General features: G+C 41.3%; 1 protein-coding gene across 3 annotated transcripts; it reads right to left on the reverse strand.

Moving 5' to 3' along the window:
* Window positions 1-2,892: 2,892 nt before the first annotated feature.
* FAM210A (family with sequence similarity 210 member A) lies at window positions 2,893-16,416 on the reverse strand. 3 transcript variants are annotated; one of them, XM_061400042.1, is made up of 5 exons: window positions 16,300-16,416; window positions 15,660-15,852; window positions 10,116-10,632; window positions 6,164-6,275; window positions 2,893-4,076 (listed from the first exon to the last, which is right to left on the reverse strand). In XM_061400042.1, exons 3-5 carry the CDS (start codon window positions 10,589-10,591, stop codon window positions 3,843-3,845), a joined length of 822 nt encoding a protein of 273 aa, XP_061256026.1. In that variant the 5' UTR covers window positions 10,592-10,632; window positions 15,660-15,852; window positions 16,300-16,416; the 3' UTR covers window positions 2,893-3,842. The 3 variants fall into 3 exon arrangements, with proteins under 3 accessions (XP_061256026.1, XP_061256025.1, XP_061256024.1); XM_061400041.1 differs by having other exon boundaries at window positions 15,660-16,127; XM_061400040.1 differs by lacking the exon at window positions 15,660-15,852.
* Between the last annotated feature and the right edge of the window lie 8 nt (window positions 16,417-16,424).

A 16,424-nucleotide genomic window follows, 5' to 3' on the forward strand; every position in this document is an offset into this window, starting at 1 on the left:
CACCAAAAGTGAAGTGTAAATGTTAGTTGTTCAGTCGTGTCCAACTTTTTCCAATACGTGGACTGTGGCCCACCAGACTCCTCTGTCCACAGACTTCTCCAAGCAAGAATATTGAAATGCATATAACTGAGTTTAGCTTGATTGCAGGAAAAAAATTAATATAAAAAATTAATATATTTTTGCATTTCTATACATTAGTAAATGAACTTTGGAAACTGAAATCTTAAAGTACCATTTAAATAAATGCCTGGGCCTAAAACTCGAGTTATAAACCCATTTTTGTTTTGGTCACACCACGTGGGTCGCAGGATCTTCGTTTCCTGAGCAGGGCTTAAAACGGCCACGGCAGTGAAAGCACGGAGTCTTAATCACTAGACTGCCAAGGAGCTCCTATAACACTCATTTCAGATTCTGAATTATTTTTTAGATTATTTTGGAAAGGGGATTAGAAAACTATAAGGAGGAAATTAGCTGTAAGAAAAGGATTTCTTTCTCTTAAAATAGCAGTCACTGACAAACCACATTATGCTATTGAATACATTTTATAATTTCTTACTCAGCAGTTAAGAAAATTTAAAGACTTTTCCCCAAACTTATATCCCTCAGTCAAGTAAGACCAGTATATAAACTTTCCTCACAGTTGGGCTTGATTCTTACTGGACTGGGTTCAGTAAACCCATTTCTATGTGTGGTTGCCTGGGTCTAAGGTCCGGGTGCAGGGAGGTTACCTTGAGCTGCTCCGGGGGTGGCAGGAGACAGTCATTGTGGGTCCCTGGTGTCCATCTAGGCAGCAGGGCTCTGTGTAGCCCTGAGGAACAAGAGGCTGTGCTGGAGGGCAGCAGGCGGGACGCTGATCTCCATCGTCAGGGGCCTGTGGGACCTTTCCTGCAGCCCTGGCTGGCTATGCATTGCAAGACCCTGAAGATTACAGAAGCCCCAGGCCTAAAGCAGACAAGAGGCTGGGAAGCTGCTGGGGGTCCAGGAGCTGTCTGTCGGGATGGAGCTGAAGCACTGGAGGCCAAGGAACCCCACGTGGGTTCTCCAAAGCCCAGGTATTGCTTGCTGCCCGGCCAGGGACGGAAATGCCAAGGTCTGGACCTGCCATTTTCCACTTGGGCTACACTCGGCACAAGATGTGACAGAGCCCAACACCTCCCTCCTTGGTGGGGAATGGGCTCCTTCCCCCCCTCCCCCCCACATGTGGGAGCTCCCACTGCACTTTGGGGGCGGCACTGGACCCCAGACCCACCCCCACTCCCCAGTCTCTGGCTTTCTTGGACTGACTTCTGTGCATTGGATCGTTTGTGAAACAGCAGAGCTGCCAACTGCTAAGCAAATGGACTAGCAATTCAGGCAGCCCTCTCACTGAACCTTTGGGAGACATCTTTGAAAAAGAACCTTGCAGCGATCCACTCACAGTGGCCTTGGAACAGACACTTTATCACTGAAATGAGACAGCCAATAGCTCCATATCTTACTGGAGCATAAAGGACTACAGTAACATCTTCTGTCCGTAAATAAACAGAAGGTAGATTCTAAAACAAACTAAAGACTGTATTTGAAGGCATAGTCATTATTTTCACTAGTGGCAGGAAGGTGACCTTAATACATGTACTCTTTTCCCTTTGTTGGGAGCTGCAAACAGCACCCTGCTACATGCAGAATGTTGATTCAGTAAAAAAAACAAAAACTGTTTTGATACTTTAAAAGGTTTCACTATTTTCCTTGAATGGTCTCTCTCTCTTTTTAACCTAATCTGTTTTTCATTTCAATTGTTAATTTTTTGAGCACTTTTTTCCATTTTGTAGATGTTAAGTCTCAGCTATGACTCCCTCTTTACCTTGTTAGCAATCCTATTTAAAAACAGATGCACACACCAGACACAGCAAGTTTAAGGCTTACTGTAAATGAAATGGGTCGTGATACTTACCACACATACACACTCTGGATAATTTAACTCAGTGCCCACTATGTGCTACTGGCCTGCTACAAACACTCCACATAGACACTCCAGGGGTCCCCCTTTAGGCTCTCTGTACCTTTCCTTAAGGACTAGGTTGGCAAGATGAGAGCAGCAGTGTTTGACAAGATCAAGTATTCCTGATACCAAATATGATAAAAGAACTTCTTACACCTTCAGAGAACATTTTACTAGAGAATTTCAAAGCATTCCCCAGTGTCTCACTTTCTGTAATTGAATAAACACAACAGAGTTATGAGACTGGATGGCAGCAGATCTCCACTGGACTGAACCAAAGGTGGAAATGCAGCTTCTTAGACCCACGATTTATCCTCATTGGAAAACATGCCCTATGCAACGTGAAAAGTAAAAAAAAAGTTTCATTTAACACATGATTTTAAACCAGGCAGTCTCAGTGACTAAAAATAAACAAGAAATTTGTTAATATCTATCTCAGCATTTAACATTCAGAAGAGGTGAATTATTTAATAAGTTAAAACAGGTTCACTGTGTCTGGATTTGAAAAAGGGCTGTCAATTTGGAATCACACATTTGATCTGCATTAGCAGATAAACCATCCTGCCTGATGAACCCTGCGTATGGCAGAGTGAGTTCTGCCCCTTCATACTCTGCCCTCCCCCACCAAGAAGAGTCACCACAGCATATCCAACACAACAGACATATCAAATGTAAACATTTTTTCCCTTCAAAATATTCTCTAAATTTGGCCACTCTGGCATACGAAGTGACGGTGATGCCTGTGGGACTATTTCTGGCAATCCCTCTGGCATCCTCTTACTGAATCAGATCACTCACAACAGACAAGCTATAAAGAGGCCGTTCCCACTTTCAATTCTAAGGTTAGAACTGGAGTAAAGGCAGTCAGAGCAAAAGGAATCACACTCACTCTGTCACATCTGACCATGACTGAATTTCATTTCAAGCTGGTTTTAATGATAGCTTTGCTATTTAAAAAAAATTAATTAAAATATTCAAGTAAGAATGTTTCAATGCAAGGAGCAAACAGCATTTATAATCTTAAATGGTACTCCATGATGGAATCAAGCCCGACTCTGGCAGGTGGAGACCAGACGGCAGGGACATGAAGGCCCCACCCTCCCAGAACTGCACTGCTAAGAACACAAGCTCCAGGCACTGCTGTGGGCATTTGATCCCCACTATAAACTTCAGGTATAATGATTCCTCTTTTCCTCTGAGAGATCAGCTGGAGAGGACATGATGTAGGAATAACAAGAGTTTTATGTGCTGGGTGACAAAGTGCTATGGCCACACAGATTTGCTTAAAAATTTGATTATGACAAGCTTCAGGTAAAAGTCATTTTTAAAGGGTCGATTTTTCATTTACATGTAACCATACATCTTATTTACATATATATGACTCAACTTTCATTCAGTTTTCTTCATTTGAAGTCTACATTTTAACTGGTATGTAACCATTATATAGTCTTCACAGAAGGACTACATATCCTCTTATTCACAGGCAGTTCTGATGATAATCCTTTGTCTCCACAATGAGAACTGAACACAGTTAAAGCCTCAGTGAATAATAAAGATGAAGATCCAGTGTTAAATCTGCTTACAGCCACACACCAGCTATTCAAGGAGTCAGCAGCTGCAACTAAGTCCAAAGCAAGGATGACTGAAGACATGGACCACTGCTTAATGCTGCTACTGCCATGAAATTCTTATACTGGGTTCATTTTTTCTCTAGTAATGTTTAAAGTTATCTCAGTTCTTTAACTCAAGAGAACTGCTATATTTAGGCTGCTAACAACAACAAAAATCAAGAGCATGTACCTTTGTCTATAGTCTCCAAAGGTTCAAGTGCAAGAACTGTCTAAAACCTGGTATATAAGGCACCCTATTCCACTTTTTTCTTAAGAGAAACCTTTCCTTTGGTTTCTTGCAGTTTTTCAGTGAGTCTGTCCTTTGTCTCTTCCATCTTCTCTGTGAGGAGCTCCTTTGTTTCCTCCATCTTGTCTTGCAGGTACTCCTTCACGGGGGGTGGTGTCGACATGTAGCCCCGGCTACGCAGATACTTCACAGTGAAGGAGGTCCCCCCCAGAGTTACAGTGTACCGCGCAGGCGTTGCAATCTGCAGGAAAATGAGACAGTTTAGTACTGATTATAACTACCATCTTAAGCAAAAACTGGCTGGCTCAGTGGTAAAGACTCCGCCTGCAATGCAGGTGACGCCGGTTCCACATCTCTGTGTCAGGAAGATCCCCTGGAGGAGGAAATGGCAACCCACTCCAGTATTCTTGCTGAGACAATCCCATGGACAGAGGTGCCTGGCGGGCCACACAGTCCATGGGGTCGCAAAGAGTTGGACACTACTGAGCACACATAAGCAAAAATAGTGTAAAATTAAAACTCTTGGTAATAACTATCAATTACTTTATTGCTTCACAAGGCTAAAACAGTTACATGCTATATGGTTTTCCCTCCTAACATTCCATAAGTATCTGTCACCTAGACACTGACCTAGGATCAGAGAACATACACAGTAGCAGCACCACAGTTTGTACCCCACATGCTAATGAACCTGGGGGCAGAAGCCCGGAAATCAGTGAGAGCTCAGGACCCTCCGACAACAAAGGCATATGCATTTCCGTTCTCAGAAACCCTATCAACCTGCACACACTATACCAAACTGAGGGGCAAACACGAGCCAAATGTTTGTTCTTCATGGAGTTTAGTTTCACTTGTAAATCTCTTTTCTTTAACTTCTCCAGGCTTTATGATACTTTATCATTACAGTCCACACTGAGTCTGGAATCCCAACCAGGAACTTTGTGAGGCGAACAAATGGTAAAATGGCACACATGCAGGAGACAAGTACAGGTCAACTGACCAGAGGTTAGTCCCGAACTAACTAGTAGACTAATTGGTTCAAAGGGAGAACTGTAACAGCAGGGGCTGCATCACATTCTGAGGCAAGGATCCTCCCTATCTGCTGTTCTACCTGAGAAGTCAGGTTACAGGAAACCCCAAGTGGACAATTCACACCTCCCTCCTCCCAGAGGAACGTTGACTAGAGCCACTGCTGACATCAGCCCACCTTCGTGCCAGCCTCGTGTTTCAATTCTAAGCAGACCAGCAGGCACTGAGCACTGATGCTCCTTCAGAGCACAGCACCAGCACGGGAAACGCAGCACAAGAAGACAGAACTCTGAACCCCTAGGCACTCATGAGCAAAGACAACAGACATTCAGAAAAGAAGACACACACAGGCTGTGATATCAGAGTATGGGATAAGAAACAGTTATAATTAGGGACATGGTTTAAACCATCAGGACAGCTAGATTTATTAAGGTTAAACTACACAAACTGCAAATTCATAAATTGATAATTTATGAATTCAATAAGTTTTAATGTTGAAAAACTCAGTAATTAAGCTTTAGGCCTATAGTCAAAATTATCATATAAGAAATCCAGTATTTCAGAGGACTTTAATGAGGATTAAAGTACTACTATAAACCTATAATTCTACGTATTTTTATAACAAAGATAAATTAACATCTAGTTTCCCAATGTTTTCTACCTTGTTTCTTAGAATAAAGCTACAAAGTAGAACCTCATAATTTTTTGTCAGTTGAGAAAAACTACATTAATATAGCTAAACTCCACAATTTACAATGAGTCTTCCAAAATAACCACAAGTATAAAAACTATTTACAAAGATGTCATTGTCTGAATCTAGACAACAGTTGTAAAGACAATGAACAAATGAAATATATGTAACATCAACAACTAAGTCTAAGGTTTATCACAGAAATCAGTTTGATTTAAACTTTACTATTTTACTTTCTAGGAAGATGAACTATTATAAACAGTAAAATAAATGCTAAATTTCACTAATATGTCAGATGGCATATGGATCTCTGATTAAGGAAAATTAATGTACTATCAGTAGGAGAAATGTCAGAGATGACCTGCTTGCTAGGAATTCATTAGTCTCACATGTGTCTCAGCACAGAAGGCTGTGAACAACCTACGTATTCTTAGGGCTCTTCTTCCTTAGCCATCATTTTATTTACCCTTAAAAAATGTATATTTTACTTTTAGTCAATAGACATATAAGAGATGAAATACACTAAGTTATAAAGGTAAGCCTGGGAACAGGCAGGGAGTGTTAGGAAGGTTCAGTGTGAGGCGCCATCCACCCACAGTAGTACCTACCTTAAACAGGGCATATGCTGTTAGTGCATTTCCACTCTGGGAATTTTTCAGAATGTTCACTATACTGTCAGGTAACCCAATAAGTTCTAGAAAAGGAACGACATTCACTCCTCTAAGAAAGAAACAGAAAGTAATTTATATGTATATAAACTTTTGGGGGTAATTATTTTCAAAAGATTACCTGAAAACATCAAAACCAAATTTTTGTTTAAAAGTCAGTTCTGCATCACCAAGCACACTCTAACTTCACTCTAAAGGAACAACGTGCATGAACACCAGCATCCCACTGTTCACAGCTCCTGCTCATGGACATCCCTCATTAGCACACTGAAAAAATAGAATCATTTATCAGAGCAAAATTAATAGCACTAGGTAACCTGAGAAAAAAGGATGAGAATCATTCCCCTGATCTTGGAATCTTTAGTTCCTTAGAATGATCCAACTCAAACTTTTAAGACCTAATTTTCATCTCTAAAATTACATGTCAAACTACACTATTACCATAAAAGCAAGGGATATTAATAACATCACTTACTGTGTTATTATGCAAAGAATAAATGATTCTATGGGTTTGATAAAACTTCAATGATTCTAAAAAGATGCTTCTACTATCAGGCTCAGAAGGCACCTGAAGAAGCAATTACCATAAACTGCAAGAAATTTTTGAAGGGAGGGAGAGAAGGCAGATATAGTTTCTAATCTAGCTGCAGCTGCTGCTGCTAAGTCGCTTCAGTCGTGTCCAACTCTGTGCGACCCCATAGACGGCAGCCCACCAGGCTCCCCCGTCCCTGGGATTCTCCAGGCAAGAACACTGGAGTGGGTTGCCATTTCCTTCTCCAATGCAGGAAAGTGAAAAGTGAAAGTGAAGTTGCTCAGTCGTGTCTGACTCTTAGCGACCCCATGGACTGCAGCCCACCAGGCTCCTCCGTCCATGGGATTTTCCAGGCAAGAGTACTGGAGTGGGGTGCCATTGCCTTCTCTGCTAATCTAGCTGGTAAACCCTAATTGCTTTTTAGTTTCCCTGAGTGTTGAGTTTGCCACGCTGACATATTTGTGCTCTCCTGCTCTCTCCCTCATTATCCATACTGGGTTAGCCAAATGTTTCCAAAACATTGCAGAAAACCCAAACTTTCTGATCAACCCAGTAGTTTTGCAGATGTTCTGCTTTCACCCTTAAATGACAAGGTTCTCATTCTGTGCTTCTCCTTCATAAGCACAATCATCACAGGAAACTTAACATATAGGATAGTATATAGTTAATACAACAGTACATTATTTAATGTTAAAATTCCCTGTATTGTCCCATGTCCCTTATCACTATCTTCTCCGTGTTTTCCAGTTTTTCTCCAGAAGTGCTACCCAGCATATTCTGTTGAGGAGGAAGGCAGGGTGTCTTTTTTTGACGCTGAGACTTTTGAAGCTCCTGGGCCATTCATGTGGTAGAACAGCCCCCCAACTTGAATTTGTCTGATTGTTTGCTCATGATTAGATTTGGGGTAAATGTTTCCTGACAAGAAAGCTGCAGAGCTGATTCTGCGCCGTCAGAGCATCACAGCAGGAGCCCCAGGATCAGTCAGTCCCATCCCTGATGTGAGTCTGACTTGTGGTTAAGGTCTGGTCTACAGGTTACTCCTCTGTACAAGTATTCTTGCTCTTTATAATAAAGAAAGGGAACAGCCTGGATTCATTATTATTATACTGGTTGTAATCTCCTAGTTCATTTTTAACATTAAAAATTAATTTAACTGGGAAAAGTTGTCCCTCTCTGATCTCACAATATAATACTAGGAGATCAGAGAACTTTTTGATCAGCTAAAATCAAATCAGATAAACCTAGCATCTAGTTGGCTGAATCGAAAACCTGTATTTAACACAAATCCAACATTACAATAAAATCATCTCAAAGATTACACAGTTAAGATTTACTGCCATTCAAACATACACTAATATTTTCTAAGTATGACTTCCCTTAGAACAAACTGACTTAATTTCTCAAGTGTTAAGGATCTAACAAAAACATTAAGGGCTGTTCTGGAAAGCAACACATCCTACCTAATGTAACTGAGCTATGTGATGCTGTAACAGAACTGGACCAGCAGTCATGGCTGGGCAATAGAGCTGGGTCTGGCAAACAAATTTCCATGCTGACAGAAAGCCAAAGGTAGGTGGTGGTGGATGAGGGATAGGACTTTAAAGCCTAATAAATTAACATCACTAGATTATTTCAGGGTCTAATTTTTTGGTTATAGAACTTCTTTACTGAAAGCAAGGAAAAATAAATGGAAAAAAGTACTCTTAATAGTCCAAATAAGAATCTCATATTCAATTAATTAAATTTCTCCCCCTCAGGTCAGGAGGCTGAATGCTTATTAAAAGCAACGTAGGGAAGGCAAAAGAAACAAGGAAGAAACTCATCATCAGTCACAAAACCAAATCAGAAAAATTCTCAATGGCTCCAAAAAGAAAATTTGGTATGTAGAAAGCCATTCATTAAATAGAAGAAATGAATGCCTATGAAATTTTTATGTAAAATGGTACACAATTTTAGGCTCCATTAAAAAACTACATGCAGTTCTGAAGATTTCTATATTACACATGTCCAGAAAATGTCATTAATAAACAAAAAGGTAACTCCATAAAATGCACATACAAAATCTCTGCAAAGAAAGGAACAACTGTTAAAGAAAATGATACACAATGAAGAAGGAAGTAACTGAGTAACAAGAACAGAAACGCACAGAAAGATACGAAAAGAAAGAAAATAGCATCACACAGATTAAAAATAATCCTTTTTAGAACACTGGCAAAGAAACATTTCTAGACTTGTGTTTCCTAAGAAGAGTCTCCATTCCATCATCTTTTAATTTAGTAAAGGATAAGCTCTTTCCAACAAGTGAGCTTTATAATACTTAATACCTATCAAACATTAAATATAACCCAAAACTGAAAATCAGCAGTCTTTTGGAAAGTATAGAATAATTCTAAACCCACTAGGGGAGTTCCCGAAAACATCAAAATGGTCTTCACTGTGCATCTCGTCGCCTGCAGATGATGAGCACGCTGCCCGCTTGGTCACACCCAGGCCACAGCAAGAAAAGCCACACAGCACTCAGGGAACAGGCACACGCTGGCACACCCAGTTCTGCTGGTGGCAGAAACAAACTGGAAATCATAGGGAATCTGGCTTGTACGTGAAACTCCTGCTCCTAAAACAATGTGAATAACACAACTCACTTTAAAAGAAAGGAACAGTATTTATCAAGAAAGGTATATTTAGAAATTCTATGTTTTAAGTGCACAACAAATCAACTTCCGATCAGAACAAAAGACTTTACCTTGACATTCATCAGATGTAACATTAAGGTGTAAGTCTATAACTTGTTCATTTTTGTGTCTACAACAGATACAAGTCAGGCTTTGTAAAAATCTTACTAATTTCCAACCAAAATCATACATGTGGCAAAATAAGTTCTTTTCACAGTGATTAGCACTTTTAGCAATATCTTATTTAAATACAAAGCTAACTTATGGTGCTGTCAAATTTCTGGAATCGGTTATTTTATTTCTGTGCTATCCTAGATGCTGATGGGACATGAGCACAGTGATTAAGATTTGAAATCAGACTGAGTTATTTTGGGGAAAAACTAAGTTATTTTGACTTATTCTTGTTTAATCTGCTCTCTACTTAATAAGATGGGTATAATTACATTACCTATTTCATATGGTTGCTCTGAGAATTAAATAAGATGATACAGTTAACAAAAATTTTAGTATAATATCTGCTGTACATAGTAAGCAAATGTTAGCTATTGTTATTAAAATGTGGAAAACAGCTATGAAAAAGTCATCCTCGATCAGTTAAAGACATTAAAGCATTTAAAAAACTATTTAAAGGCTTTCATTAGTATAATTAACATTCTGATAAAACAGGCTCAATCAAGCAGAAACTTACTTCATGGCTGCATAGTAAAATGTTCCAAACCAAACAGCAGAAGTTATTAGATGCACTGGAATCAAAACTTTTCCATACTGTCTAAATGTTTTCTTAAACCGTTGATAAAGACTAATAGATCTGTCTTGTAACGGATCAGGGTCTTCTTTTTTTTCGGAGGGAGGTCCTGAGGACGTGGCACTGGATGACAGAACTCTCTTGGATAAGATATCCTGCTCCCACTGTTTATGGTGAAAGACCCCTGGTTGGGATTGAACAGCAGTGAATGGCTTCCTTTCCTTTGCAACACACTGGGCAGTGGGTAAGTGCAGCCACCGTTTCTGAGGGCCTTGTACCACAACCACTCTGGATTCCAAGGTATACAAAAGTAATGGTCCCTTCATGTTTTGACAGTGTCCCAAAAGACCGGCTTTATGTGGTTCCATGCACGTCCTATGTGCCAGTCGGAATACAGTCTTTGGTACATTCCATTGCATTTTGAAGAATGGAGATTGATGGACCTCAGCTTCTATAGACACTAGATTAAAAAAAAAAAATTAGATTGTACATAGATTTCCATTGTAAACCAATCCACTTAAACATAAATTGTTAACTATTAGGAAGTTAAAAGACAGACACTGTTACCAAATCCACAGAAATTAATGTTAAGGTATATAGTTCTAATATACCACAATTTTAAAATTTCATTAAAACACATCATTTAAATATGATACAGTAAACCACGGCAGCAGACATCATGAAGGGTAAGGTTTCAGGGCTGTTTTATTGCTACAAAAGGGATACCTGCAGGGCTTCTCTCATTCTACAAACAAGTAGTGTAATATAACAGGAAAATCAGATCTGGAAGTAAAAGAGTTGGGCTGTAATGTTTTGGGGTCATAATTCTGTGCAATTATCTCTTAGACTGGACTTGAGATGGGAATTTCAAGACCTGAATTCATCACTCTCCACATCCCCCTTCTCTGAAAACAGAATAACCAATCAGTCTCATTATACTTGTTTATTTGGCAAAAATGCTTTAAATCTTCTAATACATGGTCATCCAGAACCTGGTCTTTTGTTAAGTATCTGAGTAGTGGTATCCAGTGGTGATATCTTGCATATCTCTATTGTCACATCACATCATGGGCTACAGTGCCTTCTTTACCACTGAAAATAGTGAAGAGTGCTTTTAAGTCTATAATCAGATTAGAGCACCAATTCCAGGAACACCATAACCAATTCAGAAAATTCATCCTTACAATTCTGTTCCTTTAGAATCACTCTTAGTACCAAAATATGAATCAGAAGCGTTCTCCAGAGATATTGAAACAACAGGAAAAAACAGATGTTTATCTACCTATCTCTATAGGGCTTCCCAGGTGGCACTAGTGGTAAAGAACCTGCCTGCCAATGCAGGAGACACAGAGATGCAGGTTCGATTCCTGGGTTGGGAAGGTCCCCTAAAGGAGGAAATGGCAACCCAGTCCAATATTCTTACCTGGAGAATCCCATGGGCAGAGAAACCTGGTAGGCTACAGTCCATAGGGTCACACAGAGTCAGACATGACTAAAGCGACTTAACAGGCATGCACCTATTTTTTGGCTTATCTCTATCTAGATAGATATTTCTATCTATTGGGTATCTATTATAAGGTTGTTTAAATAGATACATGTTTATGTTAAGGAACTAGCTCACACAACTGTGGGGGCTACACATTTGATATGTGTAGGGTAGATTTGCAGGCTGGAAACTCAGACAAGAACTGATGCCACAGTCTTGAGATTTTTTTTTTTTCTTCTTGAGATGCCTCAGTTTGAAATTTAGACTGAACTGTGAGTCCCTTGGACTGCAAGGAGATCCAACCAGTCCATCCTAAAGGAAATCAGTCCTGAATATTCATTGGAAGGACTGATGCTGAAGCTGAAACTCCAATACTCTGGACACCTGATGCAAAGAACTGACTCATTGGAAAAGACCCAGATGCTGGGAAAGACTGAAGGCAGGAGAAGGGGATGACAGAGGATGAGATGGCTGGATGGCATTACTGACTCTATGGACATGAGTCTGAGTAAGCTCCAGGAGTAGGTAATGGACAGGGAGGCCTGGTGTGCTGCTGTCCGTGGAGTTGCAAAGAGTCGGACACGACTGAGTGACTGAACTGAACTGATAGCCAGATCTCTTGTTAAGTTGCTCAGTCTTGTCCAACTCTCTGCGACCACCAGGCTTCTCTGTTCACGGGATTTTTCCCGGCAAGAATATTGGCTTGCCATTTTCTTCTCCAGGGGATCTTCTGACCCAGGGATCAAAGCCACGTCTACCTGCCTTAGCAGGCAGATTCTTTATTAATGAACTACCAGGGAAGCCATCCATAGCCAGGTTTAGTTGACGAAGCTACTCACCACACATACAAGCTTATAGATTTCCCAACCAAATCTTTACTTTCTACTACAGTAAAAACCTTTTAAACAATGATATCTTATGTGCTCAAAAAAAGGCAATACAATTTCAATAGGGACACTTTGGTTGAGTGAACTGGAGGAATGAACAGTTCTTCCAAAACTGTTTAGAGAAACATACCTTCTACAACCACCTCTTTTTCCTACCTCCAAGAATAGTATCTATCATTCCAGGGAAACTGTAACATTGTATCTACATTTTAAAAACAATTTTTATGTTTCAAAAAATGTGATATTCAACCCTACAATAGAAATGACACCTTAAAATCACACACCTCTGAGTGCTCTCACTTTAAGGGATTGTATCTATGGAATTTGTTGCTTGCCTTTGACCAGAAAGATTACAAGTTACCACTTCATTTTTCTCTCAAAGGACGAAAGTCTAATACAAAACAGGAGAATTCCAAACCAGTCTGGGTGAATGGACCAAATAATCAAAACAGCACATAAAGAAATCTTATAAATGGGTTGAAATAAATCCTGTATGTCCTTTCAAAAAAAATGAGATTTTGAAAAATCTTTCTAGGTGATTCATTCATCCATAACCATCCCACTATGTTCAAGGCACCTGGGTTAAATCACTGAACAAAATGATGATCACTGTCTTGCTAGAGTTCACATGCTAGCAAGACATTTATCCAGCTGTTTTCTCTCTGAACATAATAACCCAAGCAGTAAGAAATATCAAAACATTTTCTGAAAATCTACTATGTGCCAGGTAACTTCCAGTTCTCAGTCTGGCCTTAAATAGGCACTGTTTCATTAGCACAGTACAGTCTCTGGGCTTTCCACGTGGCTCAGTGATAAAAGAATCTGCCTGCTAAGGCAGGAGTTGCAAGAGACCCTGGTTCCATCCCTGTGTCTGGAAGATCCCCTGGAGAAGGAAAGGGCAATCCACTCCAGTATTCTTGCCTGGAAAATCCCATGAACAGAGGAGCCTGTCGGGTTTCAGTCCATAGGGTCGCAAAGAGTGGAACAAGACTGAGCATGCACAAACCATGGTCTTTGGAGTCAGGCTGCTTGGATCCAAAACCTAGCCCACTACTACTTCCCAGCTGCATGACCTTGGGCAAGTTACTTACCACTCATCTATAAAACAAAATAATAACAACAATCCCACTGTATCGTGTACAAGTTAAAAATGAATTCGAATATATAAACGTAGTAAAAGGTACTACTAGACTATCAGCTATTACTCTTTTAACTCAATTTCCAGAAAAGCAGTTATTACTCAGGCAATAGTGGGGAAAAATAACATCAATGGTTTTATTTAGCTCATTTACTCCCTCCCTGGAGTAGGAAATGGCAGCCCATTCCAGTATTCTTGCCTGGGAAATCCCATGGATAGAGAAGCCTGGTGGGCTGCAATCCACGGGGTCACAAGAGACTCAGACATGACTTAGTGACTAAACAATAATTTACTCCCTCCATCTCTACTATCCTCGAGTTCTTCCTGTTCTTGAAACCAATGAGTAATCGTGAAATTCATTTCACCTATATCCTGCCTTACACCACTTTCCAGTCACCTTTCTCTACACTCCTCCTGCCATCTCAGAGTGCCCTACTTCTTTATTCTTTATCCCATAAATACCCAGAGCCCTTCACCTTAGGGTGAAACGTGAGTCGCTCAGTTGTGTTCGACTTTGTGACCCCATGAACTGTATCCTGCCAGGCTCCTCTGTCCATGGAATTCTCCAGGCAGGAATACTAGAGTGGGTAGCCATTGCATTCTCCACGGGGATCTTCCCAACCCAGGAATTGAACCCAGGTCTCCTGCATTGCAGGCAGATTCTCTGTCATCTGAGCCACCAGGTAGGCCCCTATATATCTTATGCACAACAATTCATGGTGGAGTCTGGATAATATAGTTGCTGCTGCTGCTAAGTCGCTTCAGTCGTGTCCGACTCCGTGCGGCCCCACAGACGGCAGCCCACCAGGCTTCCCCATCCCTGGGATTCTCCAGGCAAGAACACTGGAGTGGGTTGCCATGTCCTTCTCCAATGCATGAAAGGGAAAAGTCAAAGTGAAGTTGCTGAGTTGTGTCCAACTCTTAGCGACCCCATGGACTGCAGCCCACTAGGCTCCTCTGTCCATGGGATTTTCCAGGCAAGAGTACTGGAGTGGGGTGCCATTGCCTTCTCCAGGATAATACAGTTAGGAGGCTTTTAATCTTATGAGAAAATTTCTTAAGTCAAAATTAGACTCATTTTCTGTAAAATTACAGTAGCAACTCTCTTAAGAAACTTAAGCATCAGAACCAGCAAATATGGATACACAATTACCCAGTTCTAAATGCATGAATATGTAGATAGCACAATCTCCAGCACTATACCTTTGCTTTACCTGGAGAGCAAATGAACTTTAGGTGGAGAGCAAAAAATCTACTATAAAATAAGGATCAAAATAAGAATATGCCATGTGGAAAAACCTATTTCCCCAATGTGTTGTGCAAAGTAACAAGTACTTTTAAATCACAGTTTAAGTGAAAAAGTGAAAGTGTTAGTTGCTCAGTCGTGTCAGATTCTTTGTGACTCCTTTGAGTGTAGGCCAGGCTCCTCTGTCCATGGAGTTCTCCAGGCAAGAAAAGACACATTTTGTTTGTCATAGTGATTTTTTACAGATGTCAGCGGTGGCAGGCCACTAATTTATGTGTAGAAAAATAAACAAGATGTTTAGTTGAATTTTTAGGTTTGATGCTTAAACTTTCTTGGAAGGATCACTGTCTATTTTTTATGCATGGAGTATTTTCAAACATACTCAAAGTAACCTTGTGATATGAGGATAGTAATGATCTAAAAGATGCATGCATCAGTACAATAATAAAAACAACTTCGAAAAAAAATGAACTGAAGTTAATTCTCAACTTAGCTCACTGCATATAATAAAATACAGTCATCTGAAATTGATGGCTCATCCTCATTTGTTAAAAACAGGCTTCGTTCTTGGGCCAAAGTTTATAGTCAACAACCTCAGAAAGGTTAAAGCCCACAGTTTAGAAGTGACTGGATTCTAAAGTACATGCTGCAGACACTGCTTGCTTTCCCCCAAGCGAAGTCTACCGGCTGCTGTAACTGCGCCTACTGACAGGTATGCAGGCCAGCACACCTGTTTCCACAGCTGCTTTTAAAGGGCTCAAGTTTGGTAACGAAGAATCGAAGACATATTTCTGATCACGTCTTTACACCATCTCGGTGGGAAGTGCTGAGGCGCAACGCGTCAACCATCTTAGTCCAGAGGCACAGTTTTGACCCTAGCGTAGAGGGTGGAAAGCAGGAACGAGAGACACTGGGGTGGAAATCTGGGGGGGAAGGATGAACCAAATGAGTTGACTCCCCAACCACCCCATACCAAAGTCCAGCCAACAGAAACTATCACTGAAGCGTTTCTCAAAAACATGTATGGGCTGTCGCGCTCCTCCAGAGGCTGACCGAGCACAGCCCTCTCGAGGGAGGTCTGGCCGAACTTCCAAGTGCGGCGGAATGGAGCGACCCGCGAGGCAGCGAGAAGCAGCACGCCGCGCGCTTCCGAGGCAAGTCCGAGCTCGGGGGCTCCCGGCCCCTCCCGACCGGCGTCCTAGGAAGGGCAAGCCAAAGGCTGGAAAACCGCCCCACGGACAGGGTTAGCAGGACACCGGCCCACTGAGAAGGGCGGGGTGACCTCTGTCCGCCCAGGGGCGCTCGCGCCGCGCACCAGGCTAAGGAGCCCCGCCGACCGCCCCTCCCCCAGAGGCCTCGACCCCCGTTACCTCAGGACCTGAGCCCGGAGGAGCCGCTCGGAGACACCTCCGCGTCACTCCGCAGAGCGACCAGCAGAACGTGAGTCTGGCCGCCGGAAGCCGTGGGCTCAGGCGACCAGCCTCCCACCCGCCCG

Source organism: Bos javanicus, chromosome 24 (genome assembly GCF_032452875.1).
Source record: "Bos javanicus breed banteng chromosome 24, ARS-OSU_banteng_1.0, whole genome shotgun sequence".
In the NCBI taxonomy this organism is placed as follows: Eukaryota; Metazoa; Chordata; class Mammalia; order Artiodactyla; family Bovidae; genus Bos; species Bos javanicus.

What these genes read in the sequence shown, in the direction of transcription:
- FAM210A (XM_061400040.1), bottom strand. Translation starts at nt 10,591, where the DNA reads ATGCAATGGAATGTACCAAAGACTGTATTCCGACTGGCACATAGGACG. An exon ending in TTTTACTATGCAGCCATGAA is followed by an intron (nt 6,276 to 10,115) that starts GTAAGTTTCTGC and finishes TTTCTTTCTTAG; the next exon opens with AGGAGTGAATGTCGTTCCTT. An exon ending in CAGCATATGCCCTGTTTAAG is followed by an intron (nt 4,077 to 6,163) that starts GTAGGTACTACT and finishes ATTTTCCTGCAG; the next exon opens with ATTGCAACGCCTGCGCGGTA.